Source organism: Bombina bombina, chromosome 3 (assembly GCF_027579735.1).
Source record: "Bombina bombina isolate aBomBom1 chromosome 3, aBomBom1.pri, whole genome shotgun sequence".
Classification (NCBI taxonomy): Eukaryota; Metazoa; Chordata; class Amphibia; order Anura; family Bombinatoridae; genus Bombina; species Bombina bombina.
The window spans coordinates 409,834,964-409,849,268 of NC_069501.1; the positions used below are offsets into that span (position 1 = coordinate 409,834,964).

General features: G+C 37.8%; 1 protein-coding gene across 1 annotated transcript in view; it reads left to right on the forward strand.

The window, feature by feature from the left end:
• Positions 1-14,305, forward strand: part of EIF2D (eukaryotic translation initiation factor 2D) — a 247,483-nt gene that overhangs the window by 113,080 nt on the left and 120,098 nt on the right. The window contains exons 8-9 of the mRNA XM_053706592.1: positions 2,012-2,057; positions 4,010-4,113. Of these exons, the coding sequence (XP_053562567.1) occupies positions 2,012-2,057; positions 4,010-4,113 (150 nt within the window). The remainder of the gene's footprint in view (positions 1-2,011; positions 2,058-4,009; positions 4,114-14,305) is intronic.

Genomic DNA, 14,305 nt, shown 5'->3' on the forward strand with positions numbered 1-14,305 from the left:
AGATTGAACGCTTAGTGTTGGCTGAGCGTGGTTTTTCTGAGTCGGTCATTGATACTATGATTCAGGCTCGCAAACCGGTTACTCATAAGATTTACCATAAGATATGGCGTAAATACCTATATTTGTGTGAATCGAAGGGCTTCTCTTGGAGTAGGGTCAGGATTCCTAGAATTTTATCTTTTCTCCAGGAAGGTCTGGAGAAGGGGTTTTCAGTCAGTTCTCTGAAGGTTCAGATTTCTGCACTGTCTTTTCTTTTACACAAACGTCTGGTGGACATGCCAAATGTTCAATAGTTTTGTCAGGCCCTGGTCAGAATCAGGCCTGTGTTTAAATTGGTTGCTCCTTCTTGGAGCTTGAACCTTGTTCTTAAAGTTTTGCAACAGGCTCCATTTGAGGCAATGCATTCTGTAGATATTAAGTTGTTATCTTGGAAAGTTTTGTTCTTTATTGTTATTTCCTCTGCTCGCAGAGTCTCTGAACTTTCGGCTTTACAGTGTGATTCTCCTTACCTTGTTTTTCATGCAGATAAGGCGGTCCTTCGTACTAAATTGGGGTTTCTCCCTAAGGTGGTTTCGGATTGTAACATTTACCAGGAAATTGTTGTTCCTTCTTTGTCCTAATCCTTCTTCTCATAAGGAATGTCTTTTGCATAACTTGGATGTTGTGCGAGCTCTAAAATTTTACCTACAAGCTACTAAAGATTTTCGTCAGTCTTCTGCCCTGTTTGTTTTTCTTGAAAGCGGAAGGGTCAGAAGGCTACTTCTACTTCGCTTTCTCTCTGGTTGAGAAGTATGATTCATTTTGCTTATGAGACTGCTGGACAGCAACCTCCTGAGAGAATTATGGCTCATTCCACTAGGGCTGTTTCCTCTGCTTGGGCTTTCAAAAATGAAGCTTCTGTGGAACAGATTTGCAAGGCGACAACATGGTCCTCTCTGTATACTTTTTCTACATTTTACAAATTTGATACTTTTGCCTCGGATGAGGCCTCTTTTGGGAGAAAGTTTCTTCAAGCGGTGGTGCCTTCTGTTTAGGTCTACCTGTCTTGTTCTCCCTCCCTGTTCATTCCGTGTCCTCTAGCTTGGGTATTGGTTCCCACTAGTAATTGGAATGATGCCGTGGACTCTCCATGTCTTAGGAAAGAAAATAAAATTTATGCTTACCTGATAAATTTCTTTCTTTCTGGACATGGAGAGTCCACGATCCCACCCTTAATTTAGACAGTATTTTTTGTTAAACCTCAGGCACCTCTACACCTTTGTGTTATCTTCTTTTTCCATTTCCCTTCGGCAGAATGACTGGGGGTTATGAGTAAGGGAAGTGACACTTAACAGCTCTGCTTGGGTGCTCTTTGCCTCCTCATGCTGGCCAGGAGTAAATATCCCACTAGTAACTGGAATGACGTTGTGGACTCTCCATGTCCGTAAATAAAGAAATTTATCAGGTAAGCATAGCGTTTTTACTTTCTACACCATCTTCCTTCGTTATACTGTAGCGTTTTTACTTTCTACACCATCTACCTTCTTTATACCGTAGCGTTTTTACTTTCTACACCATCTACCTTTGTTATACAGTAGCGTCTTTACTTTCTACACCATCTTCCTTCGTTATACTGTAGTGTTTTGACTTTCTACACCATCTACCTTCGTAATTATGTAGCATTTTGTCTTTCTACACCATCTACCTTCGTTATATTGTAGCATTTTTACTTACTACACCATCTACCTTCGTTATACTGTAGCATTTTTACTTACTACACCATCTACCTTCGTTATACTGTAGCATTTTTACTTATTACACCATCTACCTTCGTTATACTGTAGCGTTTTTACTTTCTACACCATGTACCTTAGTTATACTATAGTGTTTTCTTCAATTCAAGTGGAAATACGTTACAGGGGAAATAATGTAAATAATGTGCAGATGCTAAAGGGTGTGGGTTGGAGCCGAGAGAGGTGAGGGAAAAAAGTGTAAAATTGACAAGATTCTTGTTTTTTTTTGTTTTGTTTAGCCCAGAAGGCCAACAAGTGGATATTAAGAAGTCTAGTTATAAGAAGGTACGTCCTCCCATTGTAAGCTACTTGTGATCAACAAGTTACATATTATAGCAAATACATCACTGCCATTTTGTGTCATCTAAGGTTGTTTACACATTTCTTTCCTAAGATGTGACACACTTGGGTGACTATCTAGTGTTTATGATTCTTTTTGACTAAGGCCAACCTTATATGACAACATCTGAATGCTGATGTTGCATCCTGCTGTTTTAATGAACACATTCCAATGATATTAAAGGGCTTTTATGCATATAAGAGGTTATTTTAAAACATTTTACAGGTGACCTTTTTTGAAAATTGAATGTTCTTGCACTGTACAGTACTCAAAAATGTTCCGATATGCATATGAAACAGCAACATTTACGCATGTTGTATGTGTGTGTCTGTGTATATGTATGTGTGTGTGTGTATATATATGTTTGGGAAATTACATAAGCCTGTGCACCCTCCATTTTTTCACAGTTGCTTTTTTTCACAGTTGTTTGATTGTGAGCCTGCATTGTGTGGCTGTTTAGGGACCCAGGTTTATTGGAAGAAACCTTGACGAGGTACCTGGGCTTTTCCCATTTGGCCAGATGCGGTAACTAATTCTTCCATTGCTGCTTTTTATCTTAGTTGAGAGCTTGTGAGTGAGTGCTGGACTTTTTCTGTGTGTTTATATTAAAAAATATTATTTTTTGTAATTTTCCTTGTTTGGGCCTTGCACCCAGGCCTGACTGGGGTTAACTGTCTGTGGCTCTGGTGACAGTACAGCTTCCTGAGAGTGCTGGTTTGCACCCAGGGCTGTGCATGTTGCAGGGTCATAGGATGTGTACCCGGTCCGGCCTGAGAGTGCTGACCCCACCCCATGTTTTGTATATGTTTTGTATATGTTTTGTATATGTTTGGGAAATTACATAAGCCTGTGCACCCTCCATTTTTTCACAGTTGCTTTTTTTCACAGTTGTTTGATTGTGAGCCTGCATTGTGTGGCTGTTTAGGGACCCAGGTTTATTGGAAGAAACCTTGACGAGGTACCTGGGCTTTTCCCATTTGGCCAGATGCGGTAACTAATTCTTCCATTGCTGCTTTTTATCTTAGTTGAGAGCTTGTGAGTGAGTGCTGGACTTTTTCTGTGTGTTTATATTAAAAAATATTATTTTTTTTAATTTTCCTTGTTTGGGCCTTGCACCCAGGCCTGACTGGGGTTAACTGCCTGTGGCTCTGGTGACAGTACAGCTTCCTGAGAGTGCTGGTTTGCACCCAGGGCTGTGCATGTTGCAGGGTCATAGGATGTGTACCCGGTCCGGCCTGAGAGTGCTGACCCCACCCCATGTTTTGTATATGTTTTGTATATATATATATATATGTATATGTGTGTGTATATATATATATATATATATATATATATATATATATGCGCACACATACATGCATAAATACATACATGTATTTATGTATGTATATATGTGTGTGTGTATGTATGTATGTATATATATATATATATATATATATATATATATATATATATATATATATATATATATACTTTTCTTAAACATTTGAAGTGAAACTAATACTGCAGTTTTTTTTTTTAAATATATGCCAAAAAAAAGAGAAAAATTGCTTTTGAAATGTCCTCATTTAAATGAAACACAGAAACAGTTGACTGCAATATCCATTTAAAACTGTGCCCATATTAGCTGTGATCAATTAATCCCTAGATATGCACCATGCATTGTTTGCTAGTTTCAAAATAAGTTTAAAAGCCTTTGTCATGCATAAATATTTTAACAAAACAAATTGCTTTTTTTTTCTTTTTCATTTTTATGAACTGAATGTTTCCTTAATAAGAGTATTGGAACCAGACATTCTAAACCTTTAAAAATAATAACTTCTGGAAAACACCCAAAAGCTTTGATTTGTGTATTGAATTATTGCTTTAATTCATGTGCTCTCCTATCATTCCATAGATGTCTAAGTTCTTGCAGACAATGCAGCAGCGTAAGATTTTGCAGGTGAAGGAACTTTCTAAAGGTGTGGACAGCATTGTGGAAATCGATTGGAAGCACCCAGAGTGAGTGTATAAAAGTTTAAAGATAAATTACTTTGTAATACACATTTTTATAGAGAAATATATATTTTACAGAACCTCGAATCTTTGACAGAAATCACTGCAGATGCATTTTTTCCTTTTTATTTATTTGAAAAACAGATTTGAAGCAAACAATTGTTCCTTTTAGTCATACATTACAGTCCTCTCCACATAAAATGTTGCAAGCCGGGTGGCATTATGAAGTAACCAGGAGGGGGCAGTGTAATGCTTTGCAATATTATAATATTTTCTGTTATTTGTAAATGTTACTTAAGCTATTCAAAGCACAAATTAATTGCATAATTTCACATACATTGATTTAATTATAATTGTGCAACAAATAATGAAATCATTTAATATTTGCTAATTTTAGCTTAATATTGACCTCTGTTTTAGCCAAGTGGTCAGTAAAATCAGCCGCGTGATGTGCCCAATAAAAGGGTACTGCGGAGAACACTACATTAAAAACTGAGAAACTTGTTAGTAAATGGACATATTTCTTTCATGTAATTGGCAAGAGTCCATGAGCTAGTGACGTATGGGATATACATTCCTACCAGGAGGGGCAAAGTTTCCCAAACCTCAAAATGCCTATAAATACACCCCCACCACACCCACAATTCAGTTTTACAAACTTTGCCTCCTATGGAGGTGGTGAAGTAAGTTTGTGCTAGATTTCTACGTTGATATGCGTTTCTCAGCATGCTGAAGCCCGGTTCCTCTCAGAGTGCAGTGAATGACAGAGGGATGTGAAGGGAGTATTACCTATTGAATGCAATGGTCATCCTAACGGGGATCTATTTCATAGGTTCTCTGTTATCGGTCGTAGAGATTCATCTCCTACCTCCCTTTTCAGATCGACGATATACTCTTATATACCATTACCTCTGCTGATTCTCGTTTCAGTACTGGTTTGGCTATCTACTTTATGTAGATGAGTGTCTTTTGGTAAGTATGTTTTCCTTTATTTAAGACACTCTCAGCTATGGTTTGGCACTTCATATGTAAAGTTCTAAATATAATGTTTGTACTTATATTTGCCATGATTCAGGTTTATCAGTATATTTCCTTTTTGCAGACTGTCAGTTTCATTTTGGGAAATGCACATTTAAAAAAAAAAAAAAAATTTACCTGAAATTTTCAAATTGACTTTCTTTTCTAAATTGCGGGCTGTTAGGCTCGCGGGTGCGCAAAATGCTATAATTTATTGCGTCATTCTTGTCGCGAGACTTTTTTTGGCGCGAGATTTGCGTTTGTTGACGTAATTTCGTCATTTCCGGCGTCTTAGTTGGCGCCGAGAATTTTCACGTAGTTGCGTCATCTATGACGCTCGTGTTTGTTGCAGACGTTTTTGGCGCCAAAAATATTTTGTCAGTTGTGGGCGTCATACTTGGCGCCAGACTTTTGACATTATTTAAGTCTTCATTTATTTCTGCTTCTGGTTTCCAGAGGCTTATTTTGTTTGCATTTTTTTCCCATTCCTGAAGCTGTCATATAAGGAAATTGATAATTTTGCTTTATATGTTATTTTTTCTCTTACATATTGCAAGATGTCTCAATCTGATCCTGTTTCAGAATCCACTATTGGAATCCTGCTGCCTGATGTCGGTTCTACCAAAGCTAAGTGCATTTGTTGTAAACTTGTGGTAACTGTACCTCCGGCTGTAATTGTGATAGTTGTCATGACAAACTTTTACATGCAGACAATATTTCCATTAGTAGTATTCCATTACCTGTTGTTATTCCTTCAACATCTAATGCTCAGGATATTCCTGTTAATGTGAGAGAATTTGTTTCTAATTCTATTCAGAAGGCTTTGTCTGTCATCCCACCTTCTAATAAACGTAAAAGGTCTTTTAAAACTTCTCATAAAATTGATGAATTTTTAAATGACCGACAACATTCTGATTTATCTATCTCTGATGAGGATCTATCTGGTTCAGAAGATTCTGCCTCAGATATTGACACTGACAAATCTTCATACTACTATTCCTACGGCAGATAGTACTTCTTTTAAAGATCCTTTAGATAGGAAACTTGAATCTTATCTAAGGAAGGCTTATTTATGTTCAGGTCATCTTTTTAGGCCTGCTATTTCTTTGGCTGATGTTGCAGTTGCTTCAACTTTTTGGTTGGAAACCCTAGCGCAACAAGTATCAGATCATAATGTGTATAGCATTGTTAAGTTAATTCAACATGCTAACAATTTCATTTGTGATGCCATTTTTGATATCATTAGAATTGATGTCAGATATATGTCTTTAGCTATATTAGCTAGAAGAGCTTTATGGCTTAAATCTTGGAATGCTGATATGACTTCTAAATCAACGTTGCTATCTCTCTCTTTCCAAGGTAATAAATTATTTGGTTCTCAGTTGGATTATATTATTTTAACTGTCATTGGAAGGGAAGGGAGCTTTTTTGCCTCAGGATAAAAAACTCTAAGGGTAAATTTAAGGCTGCTAACCGTTTTCGTTCCTTTCAACAAAATAAGGAACAGAAACCTGATCCTTCCCCTAAGGGAACGGTTTCCAATTGGAAGCCTTCTTCAGTCTGGAATAAATCCAAGCCATTTAAAAGATCTAAATCAGCCTCCAAGTCCGCATGAAGGTGCGGCCCTCATTCCAGCTCAGCTGGTGGGGGGCAGACTAAAATTTTTCAAGGATATTTGGATCAATTCAATCCAAAATCATTGGATTCAGAACATTGTTTCTCAAGGGTACAGAATAGGTTTCAAAGTAAGACCGCCTGTGAGAAGTTTCTTTCTCTCACGCATTCCAGTGAACCCAGAAAAGGCTCAGGTTTTCTTGAAGTGTGTTTCAGACCTGGAGGTTTCTGGGGTAATTGTGCCAGTTCCTGTTCAGGAACGGGGTCTGGGGTTTTATTCAAATCTGTTCATTGTCCCAAAGAAGGAGAATTCTTTCAGACCAGTTCTGGATCTAAAAATTTTGAATTGTTATGTGAGAATACCAACATTCAAAATGGTGACTATAAGGACTATTCTGCCTTTTGTTCAGCAAGGGCATTATATGTCCACAATAGACTTACAGGATGCATATCTTCATATTCCGATTCATCCAGATCACCATCAGTTCCTGAGATTCTCTTTTCTAGACAAGCATTACCAATTTGTTGCTCTTCCTTTTGGCCTAGTGACAGCTCCAAGGATCTTTTCAAAGGTTCTCGGTGCCCTACTCTCTGTAATCAGAGAGCGGGGTATTGCGGTGTTTCCTTATTTGGACAATATCTTGGTACTTGCTCAGTCTTTACCTTCTGCAGAATCTCACACAAATCAACTAGTGTTGTTTCTTCGAAAACATGCTTGGAGGATCAATTTACCAAAAAGTTCTTTGACTCCTCAGACAAGGGTAACCTTTTTAGGTTTCCAAATAGATTCAGTATCCATGACTTTGTCTCTAACAGACAAGAGACGTCTGAAATTGGTTGCAGCTTGTCAGAACCTTCAGTTTCAATCATTCCCTTTAGTAGCTATGTGCATGGAGGTTTTAGGTCTCATGACTGCAGCATCAGACGCGATCCCTTTTGCTCGTTTTCACATGAGACCTCTTCAGCTTTGTATGCTGAATCAATGGTGCAGGGATTATACAAGGATATCACAATTAATATTCTTAAATCCCAATGTTCGACTATCTCTGACTTGGTTAGATCACCATCGTTTAGTTCAAGGGGCCTCTTTTGTTCGTCCAACCTGGACTGTGATCACAACAGATACGAGTCTTTCAGGTTGGGGAGCTGTCTGGGGATCTCTGACAGCGGAGGGGGTTTGGAAATCTCAAGAGGCGAGATTAACAATCAATATTTTGGAACTCCGTGCAGTTCTCAGAGCTCTTCAGTTTTGGCCTCTTCTGAAGAGAAAACCGTTTATTTGTTTTCAGACAGACAATGTCACAACCGTGGCGTATGTCAATCATCAAGGTGGGACTCACAGACCTCAAGTTATGAAAGAAGTATCTCGGATACTTGCTTGGGCGGAATCCAGCTCCTGTCTAATTTCTGCGGTCCATATCCCAGGTATAGAAAATTGGGAAGCGGATTATCTCAGTCTCCAGACTTTACATCCGGGAGAGTGGTCTCTTCACCCAGATGTGTTTTTTCAGATTGTTCAGATGTGGGGGCTTCCAGAAATAAATCTGATGGCTTCTTATCTAAACAGGAAACTTCCCAGGTATCTGTCCAGGTCCAGGGATCCTCAGGCGGAAGCAGTTGATGCGTTGACACTTTCTTGGCGTTATCAACCTGCTTATAGCTTTCTGCCTCTAGTTCTTCTTCCAAGAGTGATTTCCAAAATCATAATGGAGCATTCGTTTGTACTGCTGGTGGCTCCAGCATGGCCACACAGGTTTTGGTATGCGGATCTTGTTCGGATGTCCATTTGCCAACCTTGGCCACTTCCGTTAAGGCCGGACCTTCTGTCTCAAGGTCTGTTTTTCCATCCGGATCTCAAATCGTTAAATTTGAAGGTATGGAGATTGAACGCTTAGTCATAGAGGTTTCTCTGACTCCGTAATTAATACTATGTTGCAGGCTCGTAAATCTGTGTCTAGAAAGATTCATTACCGAGTTTGGAAGACTTGCATTTCATGGTGTTCTTCTCATAAATTCTCTTGGCATTCTTTTAGAATTCCTAGAATTTTACAGTTTCTTCAGGATGGCTTAGATAAGGGTTTGTCTGCAAATTCCTTGAAAGGACAAATCTCTGCTCTTTATGCTCTGTTTCACAGAAAAAAGGCTAATCTTCCTGATATTCATTGTTTTGTACAGGCTTTGGTTCGTATCAAGCCTGTCATTAAATCAGTCTCTCCTCCTTGGAGTCTTAATTTGGTTTTGAAAGCTTTACAGGCTCCTCCGTTTGAGCCTATGCATTCTCTGGACATTAAATTACTTTCTTGGAAAGTATTGTTCCTTTTGGCCATCTCTTCTGCTAGAAGAGTTTCTGAATTATCGTCTTTCTTGTGAGTCTCCTTTTCTGATTTTTCATCAGGATAAGGCGGTCTTGCGGACTTCATTTAAATTTTTACCTAAGGTTGTGAATTCCAACAACATTAGTAGAGAAATTGTTGTCCCTTCATTGTGTCCTAATCCTAAGAATTCTCTGGAGAGATCTTTACATTCTTTGGATGTGGTAAGAGCTTTGAAATATTATGTTGAAGCTACTAAAGATTTCAGAAAGACTTCTAGTCTATTTGTTATCTTTTCTGGTTCTAGGAAAGGTCAGAAGGCTTCTGCCATTTCTTTGGCATCTTGGTTAAAGCTTTTGATTCATCATGCTTATTTGGAGTCGGGTAAATCCCCACCTCAGAGGATTACGGCTCATTCTACTAGGTCAGTTCCCACTTCTTGGGCTTTTAAGAATGATGCCACTGTTGATCAGATTTGCAAAGCAGCAACTTGGTCTTCTTTGCATACTTTTATCAAATTATACCATTTTGATGTTTTTTCTTCTTCAGAAGCAGTTTTTGGTAGAAAAGTACTTCAGGCAGCTGTTTCAGTTTGATTCTTCTGCTTATAATTTCAGGGTTTTTTTTAATTATAAGATTAAAACTTTTGATTTGGGTTGTGGATTAATTTATCAGCAGAATTGGCTGTCTTTATTTTTATCCCTCCCTCTCTAGTGACTCTTGCGTGGAGTGCCACATCTTGGGTATTTGCTATCCCATACGTCACTAGCTCATGGACTCTTGCCAATTACATGAAAGAAAACATAATTTATGTAAGAATTTACCTGTTAAATTAATTTCTTTCATATTGGCAAGAGTCCATGAGACCCACCCTTTTTATGGTGGTTATGATTTTTTTGTATAAAGCACAATTATTCCAATTCCTTGTTGATGCTTTCGCTCCTTTCTTATCACCCCACTTCTTGGCTATTCGTTAAACTGAATTGTGGGTGTGGTGAGGGGTGTATTTATAGGCATTTTGAGGTTTGGGAAACTTAGCCCCTCGTGGTAGGAATGTATATCCCATACGTCAGTAGCTCATGGACTCTTGCCAATATGAAAAAAATGTATTTATCAGGTAAATTCTTACATAAATTATGTTTTTGCTTTCGTTCATTTGTTCATTTTGTTAATAAAGGGTAAAAGTGTTATTTGTTCAAAAAAATAACAAAAAATGCATGTCTATAACTCACCACATGAAACCACTATTTTAACACACTTCTTAAGAAGAAAACTACTATTCAGGAAAAAAAAGTTACAGTAAAAAATTGTTCCTTATGTGCTTTTTTGTGACAAATCAACACGTGGTCATCATCCACACAATGTATTTAACACAAATAGCAACCACGTGTAGTCGTCTGGGGCGATTTCAAAGCTTATCATTAATCACCCACCCCACACACTTACCCCTTATTGCCTGGGGAATCCAGGGATGCTTGTGACGTCACCAAGCCCCGGAAGCCTGCGAGTGCCAGGAAGGACCACAGGGCAGATAGAGATGGATGGGGGGTATTCAAACCCATCAATCTCAGCACTAGAAACCTCTAATAACCGCCATTTAAAAGGCAAGTATCTGCTTTTTCAAACTATGTGTTTATTGGTGGTTAAAGTGTAAGCATATATGAAAATAAATACAAATGCACATAGATACATACAGTATACTGATATGTACCCATATAACAGGCCATCATAAAGGTCCAGAGAACCCCAAGACCCATTGTTTTAAAGCCCAGAAGTCCCTCTTTAAAATAAAGCCCCTATATTTGTTTTAATAGGTGATCACCTGACATTAACGAATGTCCATTTATTTGCATAGAGGCTCATGGGAGCCCCTATGTGCAAATCACAGTTACATAACTATACTGGAATTCCCTTATTTATTTTTTTTATTTATTTTTACTATTATTTATAACCTGCATTTTTTCACACTTTTTCCAATTCCCTTGGTTCTCTTGATATCCTTTGTTCAACAGTAAATCTATATAGGGGCCTATTTATGAAAGGCCTGTCGGATATGATCCGACATTGCGGATCATGTCCGACAGGCCTCACTAAATGCGAAGAGCAATACGCCCTCTGCATTCAGCTTTGTACCAGCACCTACTTGTGTTTACTGTTCAAATGGATATTAAACAGTGCTCTTTTGGTAAAAACAAATATGTTAAATAAAAGTATAAAGAAAAAGAAACAGATTGTGTAGAAAACACAAGCAACTTGTTTTCTTGCAAATTTAGCACTTATAAGGTCTTACTGTAGCCTCAGCCCCCAGTGTGATATAAGTTGAACATTTTTTAAACTTAAGTTTCATTCTTGCAGGTCTGAGTATGAGCAAGTCTGACTCCCTGTTTAGGTAGTCTATTCGCTTTAATACTAAATCTGGACGTTTTATGACACTCCTTGAAGGGTTGTAACTGGAAATAATGGACACTGCACAAATGAAGTGTAAAAAAATAATTAATAAAAGGTCAAATCCATTTAAATAGACAAATAATACATATTGTTATTATTTCTATTAAAGGGACAGTATAGTCAAAATTAAACTTTAATGATTCAGATAGGGCATGCAATTTAAACAACTTTACAATTTGCTTTTATCATCAAATTTGCTTTATAATCTTGGTATTCTTTGTTGAAAGCTAAACCTAGGTAGGCTCATATGCCTATTTCTGTGCATTTTGACAGTTTTTCCACAGCTAGACACTGCTAGTTTGTGTGTGCCATATAGATAACATTGTGCTCACTCCAGTGGAGTTACCTCGGAGTCAGCACTGATTGGCTAAAATGCAAGTCTGTCAAAAGAACTAAAATATGGGGGCAGTCTGCACAGGCTTAGATACAAGGTTATCACAGAGGTAAAAAGTGTATTAATATAACTGTGTTGGTTCGGCAAAACTGGCAATTGGGTAATAAAGGGATTATCTATCTTTTTAAATAATAACAATTCTGGAGTAGACTTGTTTAATATCCCTTTAACAGGGGATACCAAGACAACAAAGCAAATTCTATAATAGAAGAGAATTGAAACGTTGTTTCGATTTCATGCTCTGTCTGTATCATAAAAGTTTAGTTTTGGCTATACTGTCCCTTTAAATTATACCCAGACAAGGCCTAATAGAAAACACAACACAGGATGTAATGCACTGAACTTGTTGAGACAATATCATAAGGGTTATCTGCCGGTTATTGTTAATTTATTATTAGGACCCTGCTGGATTTTCATGAGAGACTTTACAGGACTTTCCCTATAGCAGTGGTTTACTTACCAGAGATATTTCCCTTTGTCTTAAAAGAAGCTTATACTCTCGATAGGCTTCATTATCCATGTAACTGTCATTCTGTTCATACCATTTTTGTTTTTTTCTTTGTATTGTACTCCTTGGAAAAAGTTTAATAAAAACTATTTCTCTTGTTAAGTGTATCCAGTCCACTGATCATCCATTACTTGTGGGATATTCTCCTTCCCAACAGGAAGTTGCAAGAGGATCACCCACAGCAGAGCTGCTATATAGCTCCTCCCCTCACTGCCATATCCAGTCATTCTCTTGCAACTCTCAACTAAGATGGAGGTTGTAAACCTGGGTTTTTACCTAAGGTGGTTTCTAACAAAAATATCAATCAAGAGATTGTTGTTCCATCATTGTGTCCTAATCCTTCTTCAAAGAAGGAACGTCTTTTGCATAATCTGGACGTAGTCCGTGCCTTGAAGTTTTACTTACAGGCTACTAAAGATTTTCGTCAAACATCTGCCCTGTTTGTCGTTTACTCTGGACAGAGGAGAGGTCAAAAAGCTTCGACAACCTCTCTCTCCTTTTGGCTTCGGAGCATAATACGCTTAGCCTATGAGACTGCTGGACAGCAGCCCCCTGAAAGGATTACAGCTCATTCTACTAGAGCTGTGGCTTCCACCTGGGCCTTTAAAAATGAGGCCTCTGTTCAACAGATTTGCAAGGCTGCGACTTGGTCTTCGCTTCACACCTTTTCAAAATTTTACAAATTTGACACTTTTGCTTCTTCGGAGGCTGTTTTTGGGAGAAAGGTTCTACAGGCAGTGGTTCCTTCCGTTTAAGTTCCTGCCTTGTCCCTCCCATCATCCGTGTACTTTAGCTTTGGTATTGGTATCCCACAAGTAATGGATGATCTGTGGACTGGATACACTTAACAAGAGAAAACATAATTTATGCGTACCTGATAAATTTATTTCTCTTGTAATGTATCCAGTCCATGGCCCGCCCTGTCCTTTTAAGGCAGGTCTAAATTTTAATTAAACTACAGTCACCACTGCACCCTATGGTTTCTCCTTTCTCGTCTTGTTTCGGTCGAATGACTGGATATGGCAGTGAGGGGAGGAGCTATATAGCAGCTCTGCTGTGGGTGATCCTCTTGCAACTTCCTGTTGGGAAGGAGAATATCCCACAAGTAATGGATGATCCGTGGACTGGATACACTACAAGAGAAATAAATTTATCAGGTAAGCATAAATTATGTTTTCAACATAAATTATACCCAATACTGAATTTTGTTTCTGTTGAATAATACCAGTCATATATGCTTTCTTATTATTTCCATATTTTATTGGCCATTTTCCAATGCTAAACACTGAAAGATTGTAAAATGAATTTCTCTTGAGACATTACCTTTTAAGAAAGTTTTTCATTAATAAAACTGCAAAAACAAAAAATGCAACTTATTATCAAGATTGCTACATAGGTGTTTTAGTTTTATTTGTCCATGGGATGTGAAACGTAAAATATTGCATGCCTCTTGCGCTAATTTTCGTGTTGCACCAATCCGTTTTTCTTGATGCTCCAAGATTGGCGCCAGCAGGCAATTAAAAGGATGCTTTTTAATAAAATTGTATGTGACATCTTGTTCTGGGGATTAATATTCCAGTTTGTATATCTTGGCTTACCGTAGTGCAACTCACTAGCTCTACTTTTTTTCATTATTTTTCTTTCCTTTGGACAAGGTTGTCAGTTACCACTGCTCTTTAAGTTTTGCCGTGTAACCCAGTGTTTCCACTGTCAGGCTCTTTAACTATCAGACGAGCACTTTATATTTTGCACCTTTGGAACAGTTTGCTTGTCATTTGGTTGATAGTGCAAATTATGTTTATATATATATATATATATATATATATATATATATATATATATATATCTAACTGCAGTTTTGCTTCTTGCTTTCTGTAATTGGGAGGATACCTGAGTAGTGATTTT